General features: G+C 42.9%; 1 protein-coding gene across 4 annotated transcripts in view; it reads right to left on the reverse strand.

Moving 5' to 3' along the window:
• The window catches only part of TRPM8 (transient receptor potential cation channel subfamily M member 8), a 273,438-nt gene that overhangs the window by 187,144 nt on the left and 69,067 nt on the right, over positions 1 to 17,227 (reverse strand). For 3 of the 4 annotated variants that reach the window (XM_056535992.1, XM_056535990.1, XM_056535994.1), the window contains exons 2-3: positions 1,587 to 1,857; positions 1,052 to 1,198 (exon numbers count right to left, since the gene is read on the reverse strand). In XM_056535992.1, coding sequence (XP_056391967.1) covers positions 1,052 to 1,167 — 116 coding nt within the window. In that variant the 5' untranslated portion in view covers positions 1,168 to 1,198; positions 1,587 to 1,857. The remainder of the gene's footprint in view (positions 1 to 1,051; positions 1,199 to 1,586; positions 1,858 to 17,227) is intronic. The other variant, XM_056535991.1, reaches the window with a different exon arrangement.

Here is a 17,227-nt window from a genome sequence, read left to right on the forward strand (position 1 = left end):
TTTTGTCAAAGGTTTTTTAATTTACAAATTCCATATATTGTGTGTGTGTATATATTTTGTTAAATCTCTTTTAGCCATTCACCCAAATTTGTGTAAAAATATTATTTTGTCGAGGTTGTCCTTTCAAAGAAAAAAGTATACAGAATGTTGGTTCAAGTGTCTAATGAACTTAGCCTGCATGGTACATACTTACATTCCTTGTCCCTAGCATCGTTGATTCAAGGTCCCACAGCAAGGCTATCTCTCAGTCCTGGTTCCCAGCCTAGCTCATAATCTCATTCCTAATCCCCAGGACAGCTCCCCATCTCATTTCTGGTCCCCAGCATGATTTCTCATCTTATTCCTAGTCCCCAGCATGGTTCCCCTTCTCATTCCTAGTCCACAGCATTGTTTACATCTTGTTTAATTAATGGTTGCCCGAAATGCTCCTGATCAAAAGCATGGCTCCCTATCTCATTCCTGGCCATTAAACTGGCTTTCCATCTCATTCCAGATGTCTAGCATGGCTCCTTATCTTAGTATTGGCCCCCAGCATAGCTCTCCATCTCAGTCCTGGTCCCATGCATGGCACCTCATCTCTATTCTGGTCCCCAGCAAGGCAACTTATGTAATTCCTGGTCCCCAACATGGCTCCTGTCCCCAGTGCAGCAAGACATGGGTGGGTTGCACTATTCTTGTTTCTGACAGCCTCCCTCATCATTCCTCCTATCCAATTATCTTATCAAAGGGGTTTCGCCTCAAAAAGTGGTCACTGGTCAGGTAAGAAAGTGGTCTTCTTATAGAAGGGCAGCTTCTGTAGACTATAATGGAAAACTGGTTACCAAACAAAGTGGTTTGGATGGGGGGGTAATTTTAAAGGGGTAGTCTTCTGTAGAGGCTTCCCTGTATAAATATGTATATATTAATTATATTGTTATTATATAATTAACCCACAAACATGAATGAAGTGTACAATCAAAATAATTCCAATAGACATATCACAAAGCGAGCATCTTAAAACACTAAGACACATTAAAAAATGATGAAGCGCAGAAAAAAAAAAAAGACTTGCCGTTGTCGGGGTCTTTCCCTGGACTGAGACCTCTCCCGGGAGCTGGAAGCAGATCTTATTTCTGTGTGAGGTATAAACTCCCGACTCCATCTTCTGGTGTTTTGTCTGACAGTCATTACACAGTTGTAAGCACAAATATAAAATAACCTAAGAACGAAGAAAGTGTAAGATTTTATGCAAAGAAAAAAATTAAAGAGAAAAATTTTCTTCTAAGCTAAATAATCACAGAGCTGATATCTACATCCTTCCTTAACCTGACAATGACAACCTCTCCTTCCTAACTAGTAGCTATTGACATGTCTACATTTGATTACGAAATTGCAGGGTCATAAGGATCACTGTTTAGCACATAGCCTAGACTACGGCTTAATATGTATTTTGATGCTAAGTAGATTCTTAAACTTGTGTATGAATATTATTTTTGGATTTTATGTTAACAATATTAGGGACTTTCATAACTCTAGAACCAGCTATAATACTTTTACTATTTGGAATATAGAAGTAAGAACTTAAAAGACAAGTGCAAGAAACTCACCTAATTTTCTCCGGCAGTCCTACACACCCATAATAGCCAGTGTCACTGAATCATACTAAAAAGCCTTTAATCCAAGTCAGTCCTGTGTTCCTGTGAACTGAATGTACCTGTCTTCTCATCAAAGACTTTCTGCTGTGATCTGATCAGCTTTCCTCTATTTCTCTGCACTTCTTTCTTCCTTCCTTCCTTCCTTCCTGGCTGCCTATGCTCCCTATGGTCCCATCTCCCGCTGGCAGATACATTGTGTTGGCACTGCCTCAGTCAAAGCACCCTGGTATGAGTACAAGAGAAAGATTATAGAGGCAAAGTAGAGAATACAGCACATAAATGCAAACCAATTAAATTATGATGATTATTTTCAAGGTCTTAAAATGTTTTACAACAACGCAGTCTAAGTTATATGGAACATAAAATGTGATATTTATGACAAGACAGTTATTGATTTTTTGAAGTTAAAATGCACAAACCAGATCAGAAAACTATAAAAAAAAGAAACAGTGTTTGACTATAAAAAATAAAAAAAATTTACTAGGAACACTGCTTTGCTGTATGTACGAATACGGGTAATGCACTATATCCTGGGGGTCATGACAAGGTAGAATGGCTTAACCCATCGGAATTAGACATACTGGTTATGAATTTCAGGAGGATTTTTGCTGCCCAGTAGTCTGTATAGTGTGCAATGAGTGTACAACAAGAAACCCAAAATCAAAGAATATAGCATGATTCCGGTTTGATATATAACTCATAGCTAATGTCGGTGAAGACTAGGAGGACTTCTAAATCTAGAAGAACATTTCATTTAAATAAATATGAAAATTGCAGATTTTAGTATTTGGCCAAAACCAGACTATGCAGTAGCAGCAGTGACATGGTCGCTGACCCTGGTTTGCTGAAAGCTGTATAGACATCAACCAGTTTGATGGGTCCCAGTTGGCAGGGTCAGGATGGGATGTACTTGGATGTATGATAACTGAATGGCATGACATCCTGGACCTGGAGGACAACATCCACAGACTAACATCACCTACAGAAATTAGGCAGTTCTGAAGGTAAAAGCTGATCACACTTTCCATTAGCTAGTAGATATTATAAGGACACCAGAAAAAACTGAGTCTAGTGTCTAATGTCTATTCCAGGAAGTGAATGGTGCATTTGATGATTGTACTCAACCAAGTGTATAGGACAAGTGGTTTTGGGTGATCGTGACCTGACAACTGGGTGCTCTATATTCCCAGTAATGTAGCGATCCTCAGAAAAGTACATGTATACAATTTCTTGTGCAAATAATCTTCACTTTTATATATGATTCATTACAAAACAGGAATCGATTCAGTGTATTCACCCAAGTGAGTCAGTCTGCACAGTGTCGTTCAGAGACAAAATAGGCTCTTTAGGAATAGGTGTGCTCCTGCACAAATCTTTCTTTTCCAGCCATCTCCATTCCTTTACTGCCGATCTGATCAAACAATGTGAGCATGTATGCAACGTTTCAAGGGCAGCCGTCCTCTTTCTCAAGCATAGTGAAGGTATCCCATCACCACAATTCATAGACATACAAATCTCGTGAGATCTCAATTTTAAATTAAAACAATACAAATACGTTACAAAATATAAAAAGCTGTCTAAGCATAAATGGAATTGGATAGTAGCAGTATATAATATGTTTACTCATAGAAAAACATTAAAATTACAGATCTCATCGTTCCCGTGGGGCTGTAGCGTGCTAAGCTTCTGTATCCAGCATACCTAGCTTCTCGGCAATCTCTAATCTGATCCTTATTTTCATCTACAATATTCTCCAATACCTGCCATCTAAGTTTATTCACATTATGTCCATGCTCATTAAAATGTCTTGCTACACTGGTTTCAAATCTTTCTTCTTCTTTTTTATCTTAACATATTTGTATTGTTTTAATTTAGAGTTGAGATCTCGCGAGATTTGTATGTCTATGTAATGTGGTGGTGGGATACGTTCACTATGCTTGAGAAAGAGGACGGCTGTCCTTGAAACGTTGCATACATGCTCACGTTCTTTGATCAGACCGGCAGTAAAGGAATGGAAACAGCTGGAAAAGAAAGATTTGTGCAGGAGCACACCTATTCCTAAAGAGCCTATTTTGTCTCTAAATGACACTGTGCGGACTGACTAACTTGGGTGAATACACTGAATCAATTCCTGTTTTGTAATGAATCATATATAAAAGTGAAGATTATTTGCATAAGAAATTGTGTACGTGTACTTTTCTGAGGATTGCTGCATTTGATGATTGTTCAGGTATCAGAAAAAACAAATTTTTATTAATACTGAAGTTTCAACAAACTTTTCATGAATCAATAGTATAAGCAAAAGTAATAAACTTTGTAATATATCTTATCAGGCTCCTTTCCTGCCCCTCTCCTCAATTTCCATTCATTTCAATTCTATCTTGTGTTACAAGACATACTAGCAGCTCACTAAGAGATTAGGTTATATGCTTTCAATACAAGTCTATATAGGGGCAAGGAGTGAGATTGAAAGGAAATGATTGAAAAAACAGAGACGGCAACTAGAGTAAACAAGAGCTTACCATTAGTAAATCACGAGATGAAGTGAGATGATATAGATTAAAGTGCAACTGTCACCTCTGTATGAGGTATCGGCATTGAGCAGTTGGGGCATTAAGAGATGGGAAAGACTGTATCATTGATTAGTGTGGCCACAGCTTGTACAGACATCAGCATAGGCGCAGGAAGTGTGGCGCTCGGAGGCTACGCCGGCAGTTTTGCACGTAAGTGCGTGCTTCTTCTGGCCTCAAGAAGGCCGGAAGAAGCACGCACTTACGTACGAAACTTCAGGTGTAGCCTCCGAGCGCCACACTTCCTGCGCTTATGCTGATATCCAGCTCCCCGTGAACCGGACCCCGACATGCAGTTGTCTCCGCCGAGCGGTGAGTGCACCTACATTTTTCTTTACTGAGTCATTTACAAATCTGTTTAACTTTCTAGCACCAGTTGATTTCAAAAAAAAATTTTCCACTGGAGTACCCCTTTAACTGCTGGTTTCTGTGGCAATTTAAGCATTACATAGCATATACTCCTTTCCTACAGTGAAATGTAATTACAAATGTTTGCTGACAACGAATCCACAGAGATATAAATAAAATTAATTTCCGCTATTGGAGAGTAACTACATTTTTGCACCTCAAACCCTCAAACTTTTCAATACACACTTTATGAAAATACTGCATCTAAGAGCGGGCACAAGGCTGAGGAAATTGGCTCTGCATCTTCTTTTGCACGGCTCCTCAGACAGATGATGTGCACATTGATTTCTAAATACAGAGCTTCTGTATTGAGAACACATTAAGTGCATATTGAAAGTTGTAAGCACTTGGATATGCTAATATAGTAAGTTAGTCAGGTTGAAAAAAATACCAATGTCCATCTAGTTTAACCTACTATTCTAACATGCTAATCATCAGAAAGGCTTCATCAGGTAAAAGGTACTGTTTGTATTTCAAGATTTGGGAGAAGTACCTTTAAAACAAGATGCTATCCTGTTGCATCTGTGGTGTCCCCCTACAGGTACATAGTCCTGTACTACCTGTAGGCCCTGTCAGGTAGAGTCCCTCAGTGACCTTGGGGCTCCCCTGCAGGGACTTCCTGTGTTATCTTGCTTATTTAACTTATTAAATGTGGTGTATGTTACCTTAAGAATATAGACAGGATCCTTATGTCTAGATAGTATACAGGCCCTTTGGAGGACTCAAGGACCTGTGTGAGTAAGCCCATCACATGTTCTGTTATGCAGTTAAACGATTTGTTGTAACACGTACTCCCAGAGAGCACCAGCTTTAACCTATGACCAACAGCTTGATTGGGGGGCTTTAGTCCAGCCCCCCAATATATAAAGGGGTGGCCATATTTAATTAGGTCTTTTCCTCAGACTCTTCTGAGAGTAACATCAAAGTCTTTGCTGAAGCAACTACCAGAGAACCTCAGGACAAGTGTTCAGAATCTGGAGTTCTACAACGCTACAACTCTCCAGTAAGTCTACAAGTCTATGTCTGCTGTCACTGAAGTTAGTCAAGTCCTGCACATAGTCAAGTCCAGTCTAATAACAGTCAAGTCTAAATTACAAGTCCAAGTCAAGTTAATTACAAGTATTGGTCCAGCAAGCTGCAAGGTCCTCTGGGTGCTGGTCACGTCTCTGGGACAATCTGGCAATAGCTGCGAAGATAATTACACCTGTCTTCTATTCAGTAAAGCCTCCATTTACCCTCAACTGGTTGTGGACTCTTTAATCACTACTAGCCTGTGGGATAGTTGAGAGAATCCGAACGTGTGGTGTTCCGGAACCCGAAAACCACACTGGCATCACGAACACATAGGGGTTAATACCATCCGACCCCCGGGGTTAATAACATCTGATCCCACCACTCACTGCAACACCCGTGGCCCTGCCACTACTCTATACTACTACTATAGTGGCACACCATACATCCTATTGCCATTCACTTCTGTGGTACAATAAACAGGACCAATCTGATTATGTTCTAAGATAGGATAGAAAAAAAACACCCTTCATCGTTTATGTGTCCTACTGTATCCTGTTTTAGTGGTAAATAAAAAAAAAATTGGCACTGTTCAACAGGATGCCAAAACGGTGTGATACTAGAATTGCTTGTAATATTACATCTCTCCAAAAGGATATTTAGACCCCTATAACCCCCTCCTAATCCTTGACCTACACTTATGGAAGTAATGACTGACATTGGGGATCACTCTGATGACAGTAATTTAACTGTTTATATGCTGTGATCAATAGTGATTGTGGTTTTTAAAGGGTTTTTGGAGTGCATCCCTTGTGTCTATAGGTCCAATATAATCGCCAGGTGCCAATCGGTTGTCATGGCAGCTTGAGGCCTGTTGCCTGCCGTGAACCAGCTACTAATACAGTCTGCCTGTGGCAGACTATACCAGTAGACCACTAACCTAATAGACCAATGGACTCCATATACACATGAAATGATTGCTCATTATAGGCTTCTGGGGGAGGGTAAAGTGTTAAGTAAAATATGTTTGTTTTTTAAAATATATTTACAGCTCAAAAAATTAGCCGTAAACCAGTTTCATAGGTGAAAAAATAAAAAAGTTATAGGGGTCAGAACATGACATTTTCTTCAAGTGCAAACTCCTAACATCATTCCCTGAAACACATCTGTTGGCCAGGGTAATACAATTTCTCAGGCTCCATGTGTCTGTGCAACTCAAAAGGAATCAGGCATTGGATAAGAAAGCCTCAGTAGGACTTTGGGTCACTATCGTAGCATAGAAGTAATGGCAACTGGATGCCTGAAATCCATTAGAAATTGGCCCTCATTTACTAAGAAAATCGGGTTGTAAGTCTATGTTGCTTTCTTACCCGATTGTTTTTTTCCCCTGGTATTTATTATTATGTCGCATCCTGTTTGTCGCACGTGGGTTTTGTTGGTTTTGGTTTCCAACTCCTCTGAGCTGTCGGGAAAGAATCCACAACAATTCAACAAATTCGGGTGTGAAACCTTTATAAATACGTGGGAAAGCTCAGAAATGTCGGGTTACGCCCCTTTTTCGGGTTTGGGAGAATCCACATCGGGTCCGTCGGGAAAAAATGACGCATCGTGTCGCAGACTGGCGCACGATGTCTGCGACATGGCGCAGACAAAGATTCGACAAAAAACCCTGACAAAACAAGTCGGGTTTAGAATAGTAAATGAGGGCCATTGTGTGCATAAATGTGAGCAGATTGTATGCATATTGCATTAGGACTTCCTGATCAATTCTGCACAGCACACTTTGGTTTGCCAGATTTTCCTTATTTTGGGTTGACGTTTCAGGACCAATTGCTAGTTTTCCATAGAGACCTGTCACCAAGTTACAATATTGTAACTTGAAATAGCACTGTAACACATATTTTGTATGAACATTATCAGACAGTATAAATTGGATTTTTACTTTATTAGTATAGCATACAGAGAGAACAGTTTTCATTAGCAAGGTATCTGCTTTGTGGACTCCAGTTGTTATATTAATAAAGAGAAGTAAATAATGTGACGCATTATGATAATTAAATGTTGCAGTAGACTATAAAATATTCCTGAAGTAACGCTGGAGCCTTCTTAGTTGGATGCAAACCTTGTGCTTGCTAAGTGAGTACTTTTAATCATCTAGCTGAAAGAATATAGCATTCCCTTTATATATTAGCCTTACCCATTATAATGGGACAAGAAGTATGTTTTCAAATGAATTGCTTTATTGATATTCTGAAATCAATTTGACTTAAAGGGGAACTCCGGTCTGGAAAGTAAAGTTTTTAAATCAACTGATGCCAGAAAGTTAAACAGATTTGTATATTACTTCTATTTAAAAATATTAAGCCTTCCAGTACTATTAGATGCTGTATACTACAGAGAAAGTTTTGTAGTTCTTTCCAGTCTGACCACAGTGCTCTCTGCTGCCACCTTTGTCTGTGTCAGGAACTGTCCAGAACAGGAGAGGTTTGCTATGGGGATGTGCTTGTTCTCTGGACAGTTCCTGACATGGGCAGAGGTGTCAACAGAGAGCAGTGTGGTCAGACTGGAAAGAACTACACAACTTCCTTTGGGCATACAGCAGCTGAGAGGTAATTTACAAATCTGTATAACTTTCTGGCACCAGTTTATTTGAAAACATTTGTTTTCCATTTGTTCTTCACTGGAATACCTGTTTAAAGGGGTTTTTCCCCACTGGCAAAATTATCACCTATCCACAGGATAGTGTATACTTATCTGAGTCCAATCGCTGTGGCCCCCTGTGATCTTGAGAATGGGGACCTGAGGAAGCACAGGCAGGCCACCACTCCATTTATTCTATATGAGTGCTGCCAGAGATAGCCAAGTACAGTGTTCAGTTGTCTCTTGAATAGTGATATTTAGAAAATGGCACAACATTGATGTTTTAGTGTATTTATGATATATTTTGTGACACCTGTAGATGGTATACAATATAAACTTGTTTGTATATATGTGAATGCTCCCCACCTGTTCTTTTTCGGGGATTGATGTTTTTAATGAGTGGGTTATTTTAGAATGGGAGGGCTTTCAGTTGTGTTATGTATATTTTGGACCTTTAAATATAGTGGTTTTGTATTGATACTGAGTGTTATTATTTTGTAGGTTTTATATGTGAGCAGCTTAGTGATTTATGGAGACAACAAAGATGACTTCTGGAGTTTTTGTAGGTTTGTATTAAAACATAATCTTATTGATCCTGCACGGATCCTGAACCACTTAAAGGGGTACTCTGCTGCTCAGCATTTGGAACAAACTGTACCAAACGCTGGAGCCCGCGCCGGGAGCTCGTGACGTCATAGCCTCGCCCCCTCATTACATCACGCCTCGCCCCCTCAATGCAAGTCTATGGGAAGGAAAGTGACATCTGTCACGCCGCCTCCCATAGACTTGCATTGAGGGGGCAGGGCGTGACATCATGAGGGACGGGGCTATGACGTCACGAGCTCCCGACTCCAGTGTTCGGAACAGTTTGTTCCAAATGCTGGGAAGCGGAGTACCCCTTTAATTGGGCCTAGCATGCCAATGTAACTGTAATGCGCGAGCTGCTTCCAAACCTCACTGCACACACAGGGCTGCCGCCTGGTAGTGCATTGTGTCTGCTGATAGCAGGATACGCAGCATATTTCCCGCTGTGCAAAGAAGCTGTGTATACACTTCCTGCGACCCTACCCTAAAGCAGAAATTTATAGAATTTTCTTAAGTGAACTTTCTTTGATACGTTTTCCCACAACTGTACAGAGCTGCTATTATGTATGTAGAGCAGTAGCCACAAGTTGTCCTGTGTGAAGACCCTGACAAAAAAAAATCTAACTATATTTCAACTTGGTCCAAATACGACAATAGGATACCAGGGTTTACTGTTGTCACACCTAAATTTTCAGGTCTTCCGTGAAATTGTACATTGATTGCTTTAAAGTACAGATTTTTAGTCATCGATTTTTAATTAATAGTAAAGTATAGTTTGTATCTAATGTAGAATAAGTAATAAAATATATTTTGCTGTTCAGAATTTCCTTAAACTTTTAAAACATGGGGTACTCACGCAACTAGAATTGTATATGTCCACCTGCTGGTAGAAAATTTAGGTCCAACTAATGCCAGCCTGAGATAGAATCCTAAATAATGTGTTGGTCCAGTACAGAAGTGGCCCTCCTGTACAATCTATGGTCCTTTTCAGGTGGGTTCAGTCTTAGCCCCTGGCCCCACACTCCTCAGGACTCTGGTTATGTGATTGTACATACAAATGGTTAATGTATTTAATTAAGATGTATATGCCTTTAAGACCTGTTGTTAAGATATGTAACCAAGGAAGGTGCCAGTGATCAGGTGACTTGGAGGTGACCTATAGGACCCCTCCAAAAGTCCTCTTATATAAACTAAGGGAGGAGTTAGCTAGCTCTCTTGAGTTCCAGTCTTTGCTGAGTACAGAATAATCAAGTCCTGAAGAGACCCAAAGCCTAACCACGCAGCCACGCTTCCACCAACCAAGGGCCCCACAGGTGAAAGTCCAAGCCTTGTAAGCTACCACAGGGGTAAAGTCTAGTCAGTCATAGTCAAGTCTGCTAAATTCAGCGTGGGCCTGCCTAATTCAGTCCAAGTCCCCTACAAGTCCCAGGGAGCCCACAAGTCTCCTAAGTCACTCGTCATCTCCTTGGGCCTAACTGAGCTGTAAAGACTATTCCATCTGTCTATCCCAGTAAAGCTGCCATTGTTTCGTAACTTGGCATTGGAGCCATTATTTGCCCCTCGCCTAGCCCAGGATCCAGCGGCCATACCTCGGGTGGTGCAGAGGTTAACCACGCCATGGCATCACAAATACAAGGGGTTAATGCCATCTGCCCCTAGGGTAATAACATCTGCCCTCATCGCACCCTCACCACAAATATAATGAAAGTGTTCCCTAGTGTAGATATGCCACTGCAATGCAACAGAAGAGGGTTAGAATCGCTTATATGATCATGTACAACACTGAATATCACATTAATAGAGCCTAAGTATATGCCTGACAAAGAGGTCGGACCAACCTAGATATGGGTTCAAAGATAGAAAATAATGCACTGAGTTCTTATTGTTACCTCAAGTTTCCAATCCAGTTTGTGCTGTGATTATCCTGTTGGTGGAGGAGTATTTGTAGCCTAGAAAACATAGAACCCATTTACCCTTGCCTAACCTTTTAATTTCCAGAATGCAGAAGATATAGGTCACCAGCACTGAGCTACAACACTGTTAAAGTGGGAAATTTAAACCACAGTATCGGTGGCTATTGATGCTGTAAGGAGCTATGTGCAGTATACTTACCGGTATATAGAATACAACAAAAGTGGAAATTTAATCTTGGCAAATGGAAGAAATTAACAGTAATACATGTTATTATCACTAATGAAATCTGTGACATGACTAAATATATACCAGAATACAGGGTAGATAAGTCAATAACAGAGAGGAGAAAGAACAAGCAGCGCCTGTCTGCTTTAGGATGGCACTGTGCCTAAAACCGCTGGCAGTATTCATGCTATAAAAATGGCACAGCGGGAGGAGAAGCACAGGCACATGAAATATAGATGATACTTCCCGTAAATACTCCTGGCTGAGGAGATGTCTCCTTTATTGCTCATTAATTTAGATCAATTATTTATTGATGCTCTCACAGTTTTCTGCCTATCCCACCTTTCCCTGTCCTGAAATGTAAAAATATCCAATACTGCTTTTTGATGCCTGTTCTGAAGCACCACAAAAAAAAAAAAAAAAAACACATTTTGGCCACAGTAAAAGGGCTTAAAGGGGTACTCTGCCCTTAGACATCTTATCCCCTATTATATTACCCACAAAAAGGCTTGGCCATATAGGAATAGCCACCACTGGTTTGCTCTAAATACACACACACCAACCAAGAAAACCAGTAATGTAAAAAGGGTAACACTTTATTTAACATATATGCAGTTTTGGACTTACATTTAAAATTGTAAAGAAAATATAAAACTAACTACCACCTACCACCTCCAACCCCAGAAGCACAAGCGAAACGTACGTTGGGGTTGGAGGTGGTAGGTAGACAGTGCATGGCAGGATGGTCTGATTTTGTCTCTGTACAATTCATGTGTTTGTATGATCTGTATTATTCTCTTTTTATGTCATGTTTCGGTCCACTGTTCGCTTATATCAGCTTTGTGGATGCCCTCCTCTCTCCGGTATTGTGATATTCCTTTGGTAAATACTTATAATATTTGTATTCCCCTGTATTCCATGCGGCTGTATCTACCATACCCCCTCCACTTTTTCTGTAGCTGTTAATGTGGTGCCTTGTTTTTATATTTTCTTTACAATTTTAAATGTATGTCCAAAACTGCATATATGTTAAATAAAGTGTTACCCTTTTTATATTGCTGCTTTTCTTGGTTGGTGTGTATGTCTTATTCCCTATCCAAAGGATAGCGAATAAGATGTCTGATCGTGGGGGTCCCGTCGCTGGGGACCCAAGCGATCACCCTGCTGCTCCCGGCGTCGGGTGCAGTGTCGGAGACTTGTGACGTCACAGCTGCACCCCGCTCGTAACGTCACGGCCACACACCCCTCAATGCAAGTCCCATAGACTTGCATTGAGGGGGCATGGACATGACGTCAAGAGCGAGGCGTGGCCAAAACGTCACGAGCCTTCGCCCCACATCTCCTTTGGATAGGGGATAAGATGTCTAGGGGCAGAGTACTCCTTTTACTAGAACTCAAATGGCTCTACAGCAATCCTTAGTATGCTACTGCCAAGGACTAGATCTAAATTTATGATGTTCCTGCTTTAAGAAACACTCCGGTTTGTTAATTTTTGCCCATATCATGCACACTTGTCATCACTAGTCATACAGCCCCAGCTGTTTTATTTCAGAACAGCTACATCCATGTGTTTTATAACTATAATTGGGTCATGTGATCACCATGCACATCTCACAAAGGTACTTGGCTTAGTGGTGAGCCACGGGGGTGCGATGTGAGGTGTAGGGGCAGATGGTGTTGCCCAGGGGTAGATGGTGTTAACCCCTTAGTGTTCATGATGCCAGGGCGTTGTTTTAACCGAGAACCACCCGAACGGTAGCAATGCTAGTCCTAGTTTAGGCAGGGCAAATAATAGTCCAAGGCCAGGTTAGGTTAACGGTAGCTTTACTGAGGTAGACAGATGGTACAGTCTTTACAGCTAGGCCAGGATCCCAGAAAGGTGACCAGTAACATAAGAGACCTTGCAGCTTGCTGGGACTTGCAGCGACTTTCACAGACTTTAGCGCAGCCACAATGACTATAATAGACTTGACTTGACTGAGGATAGTGACAGCAGACAGAGATGACTTGACTTACTGACTTGTGGCTGTAATTTAGGCTTGAGGCCTCCAGATGTGCTGGACACTGGCTCTGAGACGTCTGGACTGGACTACACCGAAAGTGAAACTCAAGAGAGTGATTGAAGTACCTCCCCCTCTTATAAAGGGGGGCTGTGCAAGGAGCCCATAGGCTAGCTGCGGGTCACCTGGTCACCTGGTGCTCTCTGGGTAACAAAACCAGTGACTTAACATATGACAACGATTATCATGTGACTAATAACTATGTGACCATATTAAAGGTCCTTTACATTTAATGTACAACTAATTACATTATGGGGGAACACTGCAGGTGAGCCCTGAGGACGTACAGGGACTCAAGCTGATAGGACTGTAGGATGATATCCTGTACTGGGACATCACAGCTTAATTGGTGTAAGAGGATGTCAGCAGCAGGGGAGGGGTCTGGGAGCTAGCAGGAGGGCATCTGGTTGGTGATGATGTCACTCTGTAGTTCACAGGAAGTCAGCTGACTCAGGACTTCCTGTGAACTACAGAGTGACATCATCACCAACCAGATGCCCTCCTGCTAGCTCCCAGACCCCTCCTCTGCTGCTGCTATTTCTTTTTTATTTTTATTTTTCAAATAAATGTTTATTGGTTTTCCAACACAAACATCTAGGGGGACCAGGTAGCTAGGGGGACAGCCAGGGGGACCAGGTAGCTAGGAAAAGCTCATGTGTCCGGTCGACCCTGCTCGTCATCTCCTCAAATCGGCAGATCTGGTGGACCTTTGACTCCCACTCAGGGATCGTAGGCGGTGTGGGAGTAAGCCAATTTAAGGGTATTAATGATTTAGCAGCGGATATGAGGTGTGAGAGAAGTTTGGTTTTGTGGGGCTGAAAAGAGGGTGAAGGTTTGCCAATCAGCACCATCTCCGGCTGAAGTTTAAGATTAGTGGAAAGTATCTCGTTTATCTTTGATTCGATCTCCGTCCAGAAAGGGGTCAGGGCTGGGCAGGTCCACCAGATGTGCGTGTGATTGCCAGTATGCGTGCTGCATCTCCAGCACAATTTACAAGGGGACAGACCATGCGCATGTAGGTATTCCGGAGTCCTGTACCATCTGGACAAAAGTTTAAAATGCATTTCCCTCAATCTTATGCATCTAGAAAACCCCTGTGAGTGCCTTAGGATGTATTCTACATCATTATCTGAGAGAACTATATTCAACTCCTTCGCCCAAGAAGAAAGGTAGCCAGGGGTTGGGGATGAGCCATATGAGGAACACCACTTCCTTGAGTACGAGAGTTTAAACCATCTTCTCGGCGGTGACAATAATTCGGTCTCGAAATCAGTCAATGCTCTCAGCTGAGCCACTCCTCTCCAGAACACCTCAAAACAGGATCTGAGATGGGACACCTGGAGAAAAGACAACCTCACCGTTGGCAGCAGCGAGGTGATTTCCTCCGTATCCGGAACCCTCCCGTTGTCGAAAATCTGGCTTATTGTGAAACCATCCAATTTAGACCAGAGAGAGCTGTATGTGGGGGTCATGCGATCCAGAATCACCGGTATGAGAGAGGCAGGTAGAAGAGGGGAGATCGGAGGAGACAGGACAGAAGCTAGAGAAGCCCAGACCGTGAAGAGACCCAGGAAGAGAAGATGGGGGTGGGAATGTGAGAACACTCGTCGTTTAGGAACCCAGAGATGATGTACGAAATCCGGGCCATACGCCCATTGAGACCACAGTGCCTCCCTAAATTGCTGCGTAGTGGGAGAGGAGTGAGATGACCTATGACAGGAGATCCATCTTCTCAGTTGTATGGCTCTATAGTGATCATGGATCTCTGGCATTCCCAAACCTCCTCTGTCAGTGGGCCTAGCTAGCAGGGATCTCGCCAGGCGGGGTCTTTTGTTCTTCCATAAATAGCGTGAAAACACTCTGCGTAGGGAGAGGAAGAAAGATGTAGGAAGTGCTATGGGCAGCATGTTTAGCTTGTATGTTATTTTCGGAACCACGTATGTCTGTAAAACATTGCGTCTACCTATCCATGAGATTAAGGGATTGTCGTATTCAGCCAAAAGCTGCTGGATCTCTGTGAGGAGTGGTTTGAAATTAGCTTTATAAAGTTGATGAATAGATGGTGTTATATGAACTCCCAAATACTTTAAGGAGGAGTGGGCCCATGGGAAAAGGGTATTACTTTGCAAAGTGGCAACACTTCGTGGGGGCAGCGTAACATTTAGAAGTTCTGACTTGTGTACATTAACTTTAAAATTTGAAACAATGCTGAATTCTGAGAATAGTGACACCAGGCAGGGAAGCCCGCTTAAGGGGTCCGGCAGAAGGAAGAGCAAGTAGTCAGCGAATGCTAGTGTCTTGAGCTCCCCCCCTCCGGAGTTTCAAACCCCCTGATCTCTGGTGTCTGCCTGATTTTTTGGAGGAGGGTCTCCATCACCAGGATGAACAAGGAGGGGGATAAGGGACATCCCTGCCGGGTGCCATTTGCTTTCGAGAACGGAGGGGACAATGAATCATTTATGCGTAGGGAGGCATAAGGGTCCGAGTACAGGGAAAATATTGCGTCCATGAAAGCAGGAGGGAGACCGAACTTGAGGAGGACTGCTTTCATGTAAGACCAGCTAACTCTATCGAAGGCCTTCTCGGCGTCTACACCGAGAAGGCCTAAGGGCCGGTTACGAGAGTGTGCGTAGTGTACACAGGAAAGTAGCTTGATCGTATTGGTCTTACCCTCCCTGCCCGGAACATACCTTAAGATCAAAATTCAGTAAGGAGATGGGCCTATAACTCCCACACTCCGTCGGGTCTTTCCCCTCCTTGGCAATGAGGGTCACATAGGCCTCCAAGGCCTGTCGAGGTAGAGTACCTCCCTTCAGTAGATGATTAAAAGAGGTAGTGAGATGAGGGACCAGTAGGTCCAGGAATTTAGTATAGTGACGAAGTGGTAGACCGTCAGGTCCCGGGCTTTTCCCGGGGGGGAAGGATTGTCTGACTTTAGTGACCTCCAGTTCCGTAATCGGGGAGAGTAGGGCAGAGGCCATGGACGAGTCTAGTTGGGGAAGCTGTAGGTCATCAAGAAAAGCCTCCTGGGCCGAGGGCAGGGTTGGGTGAGAGGTGCAAATCTGGGGTGAAGGTAGATTGTAGAGGTCTGTGTAGAACTGATGGAAAGCTGTAGCTATGTGGGGGGTGTCCGTAAGTGCCCTACCAGTCCCATCCTTATTCTGATGTATTCTCTGTTTGGCCCTCCTTTTTTTCAAGAGAGAAGACATTAGCCTCCCTCCCTTGTCTCCATGTGCATATATTTTTTGCTGGTGATGCAGGTAAGCTTTGGAGGATCTATCGTGCAAGTGGGAAAGCAGTTGCTCCCTCAGTGCCTTAAGTTCCACTAAAGTAGCCTCTACCAGAGACCTCATGTGTGACCTTTCCAGATCCGAGATAGCGGCTAGCAGGCGGTCAGTTTTTTCTCTGTAAACTTTCTTTAACCTAGTGCCCCAGGAAATGAAGATGCCTCTAATGTAAGCTTTATGGGCTTCCCAGATTAGAGGGGGGGAGGGGGGGGGGGGAGTCAGGTGTGCAATTAGTGTCAAAGTACAGCTTGAGGTGGGACGTTAGGTCCGCTAGAGCAGAGGGATTTTCTGCTTTTGGCAGAGCTAATTAGAAAACCAGTAGAGGGGGGAGGGGAAGGAAAGAAAAGGGAGATAGGGTGCGGAAAGAAAATTCGGTGAGAGGGTTAAAGCAGGGATAGGGAGTGTACCGAGGGGGGGGGGGTAAGGATAGGCGGGAGGATGGTTAGTGAGCAGCTCGATAAAGGGTAACTCTCACAGTGTACCAATTCGGGCGGGGGGGGGGGGGTGTACAAAGTACAAAACCTAGTCTGAGTGCACCAGGGTACAGCACCCTACTAGTATATACGTATACGGATCAACCTAGATAATAACATAGCAAGTATTACATACCAACAAGCATAGCAATAAGCAACCAGGCCTAGTCCGGCAGAGAAGCCAGAACGATGAGACAAACCCAGGCCTGCAACCAGGATAATAGCGGTCGGTCGAGGAAGGAAGGCAAAGCGGGAAAGAGTGAATAATGTTTAGCAAAAACGGAAGTGGGAGAAGAGAAAGGAAAGGGAAGTTGAGGGAAGGATAGAGGAAATGCGGGGAAAGCAGGGGATGGGAAGGGGGATGGGAGGAAGGGAAGAGGGGGCAGGGGAATAGGGCAGAAAAGGGAGGAGGAGAAAGGG

Source organism: Hyla sarda, chromosome 8, assembly GCF_029499605.1.
Source record: "Hyla sarda isolate aHylSar1 chromosome 8, aHylSar1.hap1, whole genome shotgun sequence".
NCBI lineage: Eukaryota > Metazoa > Chordata > Amphibia > Anura > Hylidae > Hyla > Hyla sarda.